The 10,099-nt window shown below is 41.5% G+C and overlaps 1 protein-coding gene across 1 annotated transcript in view; it reads left to right on the forward strand.

Annotated features, from left to right (window-relative positions):
• Window positions 1-10,099, forward strand: part of LOC104951281 (contactin-associated protein-like 2) — a 55,174-nt gene that overhangs the window by 32,441 nt on the left and 12,634 nt on the right. Inside the window, exons 8-11 of the mRNA XM_010777916.1 lie at window positions 727-889; window positions 5,854-5,960; window positions 8,477-8,596; window positions 9,609-9,724. Of these exons, the coding sequence (XP_010776218.1) occupies window positions 727-889; window positions 5,854-5,960; window positions 8,477-8,596; window positions 9,609-9,724 (506 nt within the window). The remainder of the gene's footprint in view (window positions 1-726; window positions 890-5,853; window positions 5,961-8,476; window positions 8,597-9,608; window positions 9,725-10,099) is intronic.

Below are 10,099 nucleotides of genomic sequence, written 5' to 3' on the forward strand. Positions count from 1 at the left end.
TTAGTACTACTACACACACACACACACACACACACACACACACACACACACACACACACACACACACACACACACACACACACACCTTTTGCACGAGGTTTTGTCCTAGCCTTCTCCTGGTTTCAGTCAAGGCCCAGTGCCTCTGGACGGGCCATTGACTCTTGTATCTCATAAAGGTGGCGTATATAGTAAAACCTATATGTCCTCTAGTGTATTGCAGCCCTGTATTAAGGCTAATGGGCCTTGTGGGTAAGCTCTAAAACAGGAGGGCTGATGAACGTTCACAGCTTTAAAAAGTGACAATAAGCAGGTCTGTTGTTCCTCGTCAAGGATGATGTCGTTGTTAAAGCTGATGTCTGCTTCTACAGAAGGTCGTTTTCTCGTGATGTGTTTCAACTCGTCGATAGAAGGAATCCTTGGTTACTATAACCCTTTATGATACACTACATTTATACAGTTTTGTACATTTCAAATGTTATCTCGTTGCAGTCATCGCTACAACCTCTGCTTTTACCACTCTTATTTATTTATTTGTGTCTATTTTTTACTGCAGTGAGAGTTGCCAAAGACATTTCATTGTACTTTGTATGATGACAATGCAAATATATTCTATTCTATTCTTTCATTCGAACACAAGCACCTTAAATGATGTTCTGTACTCACATCTCCAACTCTCTGTAATGTGTAAAATAATGTGTAACAAAGGTTTATTTTTGCTGGTTTCAGGGTATTTCCTCCAGACGCTCTTCCCGCCCTCGCAGCGCTCCTTCCAGGGCTGCATGCAGGCGATCCTGCTGGACGACCAACCGGCTGATATGCACGCGGTGGAGAAAGGCATTATGGGTGCTTTTGAGAACGTCAGCCTGGATATGTGTGCAATCATAGACAGGTAAGAGTGATAATGCCTGCATGCACTCACATCCAAACAATCATTCATAAATGTAAATATACACATCCGTTGTATGCAAAGCACTAAAACAGCGGGTCAATAATGTCATAAATCAAATGGTTTTAAATTAGAAATGTAATATAAACAGAGTCTAAATTGTTTCTAGAGATATATGAGTCAAGGCTGCTGTGTGTGTTACTGCACTATAATACATGTGTGTGTGCTTGTCATACTGATAAATGTAATGTATAGTGCTATTTTTTCATTTTAAACTAAAATAAATGGCTAGGTTCCTCCTTGGAAAACTCTGTACAATCTCAAGCAAACATCAAGAAATTGCCGTGCTATTTTTTTATTCTGAGTATTGCAAAGCTGGATATTCTGCACAGCACGTCCTCATGTTGGCTCTCTGGAAACATTCATTACTACATGTTGACACTTCAATTTATTTCCTTGTCATCTACTAGACAAATACATCGGGAAGGATTTGCCTCATATGGAATCATCAAAAGCTCAATTTGCTGAATCGGATGCCTGTGTGCAAAACGTTTAAACTTCGAAGACGGCTTTGACCTCCAGGAATTAAGCCGTGTCTTCTGTAGACCAAGTTATGCGAGGAACTTCACTGATCTAAACGGGAAACACGATCGCACCGTTCAGATAAACGTAGGAAGCTGCAATTAGGAGTTGACCTTGTGCTGATTGGAACAACTTCTTCCCTGAACTGAGAGATTTGTTTCCAGGTTAGACTTGTCAATAACACTTACCTTCATCAATACCCTCTCTCTGAGAAGTAGACACCAGCTGCCACTGCTTGATTAAGATCAATGTTGTCCTCACTTCAAGTGCGGTCTGGATTATCTGGATTCTTCCATTTGGACCAAAGCTTGAGCCATGTTCATTCACACTGATACGAATGTCTCAAATGAATGTGAAATAATGAGTCATAACAAGCTATTCATTTGATCCATTGTTAGTATTAAAGTATTGATTGTCCCTGGACTGTCATTTTCTTTAGCATTTTCAAAGAAGCTACACTCTAAAGCTTCACTGTACTCAAGGATTTAAAAAAAAAATGTTTTCACGACTATACAATTCTGAAAAAAAGGTGTTTTACTTATTACATTTAACAATGCCTAACACATTCAGCTCTTACATTTTGATGAAGCCCATCTAGGGATTAGTTTATGGATTTGCTGGCAGCCTTCTGTTATCATTTGTTTGGCATTGCATTGCGAGGTAATGTAGAAATGATTGTTCTTGCAGATTGTGGTGTATTAGCACTGAGGGTGGTTACTAGCAGCTGTGCTCAGACTTTTAGAATGAATTCATGTTAAGGTCCTTAGCTATTCACAACAGCCTCCGACCTTTAGCCGCATCTCTGTTGTGTTGTGTATCGGCCCGCAGTGTGCAGGTGGGCCCTGTGCTGCCATGGAAGATGAATGGGTGCAGTGTTACCATCCAACTAATCAGAGTGTCTTTGAAGACAGTTCAATAGCCCTGTCTGACCTCCTTTTGATCAATGCCGTTCCACTGTGGGATTCTGTTGACGGTGGGAGAAGCAAAACATGCACACAAAGGTATAGCATTCAAATTCCCACAATCCACAATCCTGTAGGGGCTCTGCAACACACTCACATGAAACATAAACACACTCTGGAGGTTTTCCTTTGTCTTCATCGATTTTTCCTCAGACAAAGCCCAGAGCATGAAGTCGGTATAAAGTACCTCTCAGCATCATAGAGCATAACGTCTTTGGGATTGTCAATGCTCATCAATTACATAATGCCATTTAAACTGCACTTGTTAGCGTTATGCAGATTTAACATTCCAATACATTACTAGGAATTTCCTTTTTTGTATTTACAGTACATGCAAAAAGTCATGGTTGAACATTATTTAAATACCAAAGGTCGGGCTCAGAGCTCACTCGTATATTAATTCATTTTTCTAAAGCACTATTAGATTTGCAGGCAGGTAAATGTGCGATGTGTCACTTCAGTGTATATTTTTGCATCAGTCAGCCCCAAGATCTCCTTAGATAAGCAAATTATTTCAAATCTCATTTCTCTACCCATTTCCTTCTGCAGCAGCTATGTCCCTCCCTCATTCTGCCCACACTTACAATGCATTTATAAAACTCTATTTTCTCCAAGGCTTTATTAAACAAGGACCAAAAGCATTGATCTGTAAAAGAGATGAGATGATTTATGCCAGATTTAGCTTTAAACTAATGTGCAGGTACACGAAGAACAATTTGCAGACATCAATTTCCATGCACACCATAACGTTGTCTCTGACAAACCATCAATTACCGGTACACACAAATCTACACATTGACTTATGAATCAGCCACATGCATCCAGTGAAACTATAAATCTACAATGTATCACAATGAAAAACCTGAATCACGATACATTTCATGTCGACAATACGGCTTGCCCAATATCCGTTTTTGGTAACACTTTATATTAAGGTACACAAATTAACCATCAACTAGTTGTTCATCAACATGCATATTAGTCATTATAAAACACTTATTAATTCCTTATTCTACATGACCATATTCTACAAGTAATAAGCCATCAGTTGAGAGTTTTTCCTTAATAACCCTCTAATTAGTGCTTATTTGTTGCAAGTAAGGAAGTTGTTGTACATGAGTTTGGGTCTTAATATGCTCTGCTCAATATGGGTCTAATAAGGCAGTAGTACAAGAATAGTAATTCTCCCATAATGACACTTAACAAATATGATCTATTCTTATGTAACAAGACATTGGTAATTGGACTGTAATTGGACTGTACTTATATAGCGCTTTATCCAGTCTTTAAGACCCCTCAAAGCGCTTTACATACTACATGTCATTCACCCATTCACACCCATTCATACAGAGCAGTGTACCTTACTCTAGGACCTAACACACATTCACACACCGTTGGCCATGCCATCGGGAGCAACTCAGGATTAAGTATCTTGCCCAAGGATACATCGAAATGTTGACTGCATGGGCTGGGATCGAACCCACAACCTTCTGGTTGAAAAACGACCACACTCCCTCACAGCCACAGTCGCCCTGAAACTATAAGTGTTAACTGTGTCTAATTAACTCAAAATTAAGTATGTAACTCATGTACAACAACTTCCTTACTTGCAACAAATAAGCACTAATTAGAGGGTTATTGAGGAAAAACTCTCAACTAATGGCTTATTGCTTGTAGAATATAGTCATGTAGAATAAGGCATTAATAAGTGTTTTATAATGACTAATATGCGTGCTAATTAACAACTAGTTGATGGTGAATTTGTGTACCTTAATATAAAGTGTTACCCCATTTCTTGCACCTCAGGGAAAATATTGAAAGTCTGTATCGGCAGTATGTACTTGTGTCAGCCTCATAGTTACTGGAGGCAGCCATTGTCTCGTCTCCCTCCAGAGATAAAACGTCTCTTTGCTGCTTAAATGTCTCCCTACTGTACATGACTAAAGAAGAACTCAGCACTTTAAAGGCCCCCTGCAGCTCCTATGAGTCAGTTAGTTTTTAATCCAGCTGGCTTTCCTCTTAACATCGCTTTGATTCATTCAAATAATCACACTCGGATATTTTAATCACTTAAATATTTTTTGTGTGGAAATCCCCCCTCGGGAGAGATTTCCCAGCAGGCCGCAGGCAGATCAAACTGAAACTGGGATGTATTCAGTTTGTATTCAGTTGTTATGTGCTGCTGTATTCACACTGTGGGGATAACACTGTTTACATACACTACACTCCTAATTCCAGGTCCCTAGTTGAAATATCACCACTCGATTGAGACAATATAATTCTTCCTTCTCTTTTGCTTAAGAAACACAAACTCAAGAAGCCCGAATTCTGTCGCCTCCTGCTTTTCACAATCACTTAAATTGTGTTTTAATAAATGCAGACACACAATTTAGTTGTTTTACCTTGACATAGTATGCTTATATCAATACAAAACACATTTAATTTGTGGTCAACATTCAAAACAAGCCATGCTATATCCAGTGTTCGAATTACCCATTTGCTTTCGGGGAGCCCTATTTTTCAGAGCACATCCTGCTACTAAATATGTCACACGCACGCTCTGTTGACTGGCGCAGCAGCGCGGATGCGATCAATTGCTATAAAAACACTCTTCTACTAATACAGACGGTGTCACTATGCCGGCGGATGTGGCCGTTGTTGAAGCCTCTTCAGGCTCCGCATCGGCAGGCCTCTCCCTCGGTGTGCAGCTGTCAAACTCGACCCTAACGCCGCTTACAGCCGGCCAACTAAAAGTTGTTCCGTTCACGTTGTCAATTTTAGATTCCTTCGCTTCTTTGCTTGTGAATCCAAAAGCTGCGAGGCTTGGCTGTTTTCGTTTTGCCATATTTTTTATTACAAAGCCAGAGTTAAAAAAATATCAATATGAAAATATCAGATGCCGCGCCGGCATCGCCGCCGTAACCATAGCAACGTAAGTAGCGTAAAGAATGCAGCGCCGCCACGTACAGATGGCAAAACCCAGAAATATTCACAAATATAAAACAAATGTTCAGAAACTGTAATGAACAATGACTATTATTTATTTCAAGAACTTTTATTTACAGAAACTCAATATTTATAATCTGTGTGACACAAATATGCACAATTTGTTTGTGCTCCCCCCCATTTCGAACACTGGCTATATCATCTTGTAGTGAAATGTGTCACAAGTGTATTTCTTTCAACAATGAGTATTCCTTGACAGAATCGGTGCTTTGGATTATACACTCTGAACACGTAGTCTATAAACTCTATTTTAATTTGGGAAAAAATGCTTTGTTTGTGCGGCTTTATGATTGCTTTATTTATCGATTTAAATATATACTCTCGCCTTTGAGTATAATAATACATACATATTTTATACATTTACAATAAAAATGTACTGCACATATTTATAAAAATACTCTCTTATTCTTTCTCAAGGTGTATGCCTAACCACTGTGAGCACGGCGGCCGCTGTAAGCAGACGTGGGACAGCTTCAGCTGCACCTGCGATGGGACGGGATACACTGGAGCCACCTGCCACACCTGTGGGTAGAAGTGTGTGTGTGCGTGTGTGTGTGCGTGCGTGCGTGCGTGCGTGTGTGTGTGTGTGTGTGTGTGTGTGTGTGTGTGTGTGTGTGTGTGTGTGTGTGTGTTTGTTTGTCTGTGTGTGTAGTTGAATGTTATTTTCCATCACCACTGTGCTCTGTTCCAGTTGTTTGGATTGGCCTCCCTCTGTTTCTCCTTTGAGTGATTAAGCTGTTTCTCTCTCGGAGCCTCAGTCTGAACTTTGATTTTTTTCTGACTGCGGTGTGTTCGGTTCTGAGGAGAGGCAATCTCACCAAAGCACCCGCACAAAGACACAAAGAAAACAGAGTCAGAAAAGCCAGAGGGTTTTTCAAAGGCTTAAAAATGTTAGAATGCCATCCCCTTCTCCCAGGGGTCGCATATTGTTCTCTTTCATGAGAGGATGGAAGGGAACATGTTGGCCATACTGTAATTGTTCAACATGAAGAAATAAGATGGAAGAATAGAGTCATTTTAAATTACATCGATCATACTGTAAAACAGCCTGATATAGAACTGTCTTAAAGGTGGAGTAGGTAATTTTGGAGAAACCGGCTCGAGTGTGCTAGCATTTGAAAATACACAGCCGGGAAAAATCTGCCACTTCCTTACAGAGCCCCTCCTCCAACACACACGAACGTGCACATGACCAATGAGGGCACGAGATAAGTTTGTGCACAGATGGAAGGCTGACAGGCAGGTAGGCCATCCATGTTAGTCGAGCTTTTTACAGCGCCACAGCTTCCACAGATGACCATTTTTTTTATGGATTTTTTGTCAAAGCACTTCAGATATTCATTGCTATCGGGATGTTAAGAGCATTCCATGGAATATAACAACAAGTGTATCTCGAGCCGGTTTCTCAAACTTACCNGTTCAACATGTAAGAAGTAGAAAGTACAGGTATTTGTGTTCAAAATGTAAGAAGTCAAAGTAAAAAGTCGTCAGAAGAATAAGTATTGGAGTAAAGTACTGATACTAGAAACATTTACTTCAAGGTAGGTAAGAATGGAGAAACCAGCCCGAGTGGCTAGAATTTGAAAATACACAACCGGAACAAATCTGCCACTTCCTCACAGAGCCCCTCCTCCAACACACACGAACGCGCACATGACCAATGAGGGCACAGGATAAGTTTGTGCACAGATGGAAGGCTGACAGGCAGGTAGGCAATCCAGTTACTTTAGCCGGCTCAGATGATTGGTCGTGCTTTTTACAGTACCACGGCTTCCACGGATTTTGTGTCAAAGCACTTCAGATATTCATTGCTATCGGGATGTTAAGAGCATTCCATGGAATATAACAACAAGTGTATCTCGAGCCGGTTTCTCAAACTTACCGAACTTTAAGACAGTTAATAACGCATAGGAATAAGAGATAAATGTGATTGTTATTTTTACACAGGACTTTTAGTGAGTGATGATGAGAGGAGATTTTATAGATAATGCATTCTGTTGAAAAATATGTTTAGTCGGAGTTGCACAAGATAGCAAGGAGGGAAACCACAAACAGAGAAAATAATAGAGACAACAAGAATGGAAGAAAGGAAGTAGAGATGGGAATGTCATAAACAGTATTAATAAAAAGCTAAGAATAAACAGAGTGAAAGAAAAAAGGCTTATTTTTCCTATTTAACTCAGCATTAAGCCTGAACGCTCTCGCCTCATCAAGGAAGTTTCTCTCTCTGTGAAGTGCAGTTTCTCCTCATCTCTCTGTCACAAACATAACATCAATATGCTGTCAGATAGATTGCTAAAGTGTGTGCGGCAAGACACCACTTCTTGACAGGCGCTGAAAAGAGACTGGCAACCGCATGAAATTGCCTTTTGGAAGGAGGAAAAAAACAAATTGAGGACATCAATGAGCTATTTTAGATGCATCCTAACATTCTTCAATTGAATTAGTCTTTGGTCTGACAGAATGTATCGTACTTTTCATATGCAAGCTATCTTTGGAGAAGTATACCCGTATTTATCGTAGCTGTTGGCCTCATATGGTGTTAACATAATGTAGTATAATATCATGTAGTACACTGTGATTCCTAAGCCTACCTTGCTATGAGCATTTAGACGACATTTTGGGGTCTTCACGTGAATTTGCCCAGTTGTTTCATTGTTCCAACCAACAGAACAAGAATGCAAAACAACGGTCCTTTTTCTCCATGCATCCACTCCATTTCCACATGGATTTGTGGAAATATGGCCAGTTGTTTATCCATAATCCTCCTGACAGACAGATATCCTTTCTTATTCTTATTATCTGTGTTTGCTCTTAGCTGCTCTTAGCTTTGTCTCTTATTGTTTTTCTTTCTATGACACCTACATTTCCCTACGGGGATAAATAAAGCTTTATTTTATATTGAATTGTCACTCAGCCATGTCCATGGTTTTTATTTCTTTATTCTTCTGATGTGCAATAACCTCAGTGGCTATTGACTTTTTTCTCTTGTTACCTCTTCCTTTAACTGCTCATGTGTCCCTTTACTTCCCCCCCCCAGCTATCTATGAGCCGTCCTGTGAGGCCTATAAGCATCGTGGCCGCTCCTCTGACACCTACTGGATCGACCCTGACGGCAGTGGGCCCCTCGGCCCCTTCAAAGTCAATTGCAACATGACAGGTGTGTGCGTTAGTGCCTGGAATCAATGTGTGGGCAGGTGTGTGTGTGTGTTTGTGCAGTTGTGTGTGCAGGTCCCCACTCTTTCCAGCCAGTGACCTGTGATGGGAGAAAACTCCGCAGAACCTCTTCATTCTTAACCTCAGACGGCGGCACTCTTAAACTGCTATACCTGAGGTTTCCATGGCAACGCGGCCACAGCTGCTGACATTTAGCTCTGAAGGAGCAGCCACCACACACACGCACGGATTCACACACACACACACACACACACACACACACACACACACACACACACACACACACACACACACACACACACACACACACACACACACACACACACACACACACACACACTCGCCACAAGCGCATTTGAAACAGGCCTGTTATGCAGAGCTAAGAGTGCTCCAATGATCTGAGTGACACTTCTGCACAAAGACACACACACACAAACACCTGCTGAGCTCCAAGCAAACACACATACACACATACACACACACACACACACACACACACACACACACACACACACACACACACACACACACACACACACACACACACACACACACGCAGAGTGGAATAAGTGGAGAGTCTGGAACAGCAGAGCATGCAGGCAGAGCAAAGGCGAGACTTTTAATGAAATGTCACTGCACTCCACTGGCTAGCCCTTAGTCACGCTGAATAGCTCTCTCACACAACCTCAGAAATGTTAAGAGTGTCTCTTTCTCCCACACATACACACACACCTCAGAGGCCTGAAACACACACACACACATTCCCTGACTGACAGTGTGAATGAACGGGGAGATATCTGAGCGACTGGCTCATGCTTTAACAGCACAGAAGTGTCAATTAAACTCTGGAGGCTCATAGCTGTAACTTAGATTACACCGCCACCGCCATGACTGACAAACTGCAGTTCTGTGTGTACTGACTTGAACTATCACACCACATTTAACTAATTTATTCCCACAGTTGAGTTTAACTTGGTAACGTGTTTGTGTTTTAGAGGACAAAGTGTGGACGACAGTTATGAACAACCTGCCGCCCAAAACTGCTGTGACGGGCTCCAGCAGAGAGAGACGCACCGTCCTGCAGGTCAACTACAGCGCCTCCATGGACCAGGTAACACCATACTTGTCAACCCTCCCGATTTTCGCGGGAGACTCCCGATTTCATTGCCCTCTCCCGGTTTCCTCCCGGGGTCATATTTTTCCCGCATTTCTCCCGAATTCTGACAAAATCAGATTTACTCAGGACTGTTTCCACTCGGACTTTAATACAGCTACACCATTGTTTGGTTTCCATGGTAACACGTCTCTTTAGTAGCGCGCGCAACTGAAAGTCTGAGAGGGTGAGGCAGATAGTCACAGAAAACAGAACAAAAATCGACAACTACTCTACTCTCTGCTCACTCCTTTCCTGCCCACACATATGCTCCACTCAAGGATGTGCTACAGGCCGCAAGGCATTAGCACTTAGAACTACAATATAAGCATG

Source organism: Notothenia coriiceps, unplaced genomic scaffold (assembly GCF_000735185.1).
Source record: "Notothenia coriiceps isolate Sejong01 unplaced genomic scaffold, NC01 NC01_scaffold00018847, whole genome shotgun sequence".
In the NCBI taxonomy this organism is placed as follows: domain Eukaryota; kingdom Metazoa; phylum Chordata; class Actinopteri; order Perciformes; family Nototheniidae; genus Notothenia; species Notothenia coriiceps.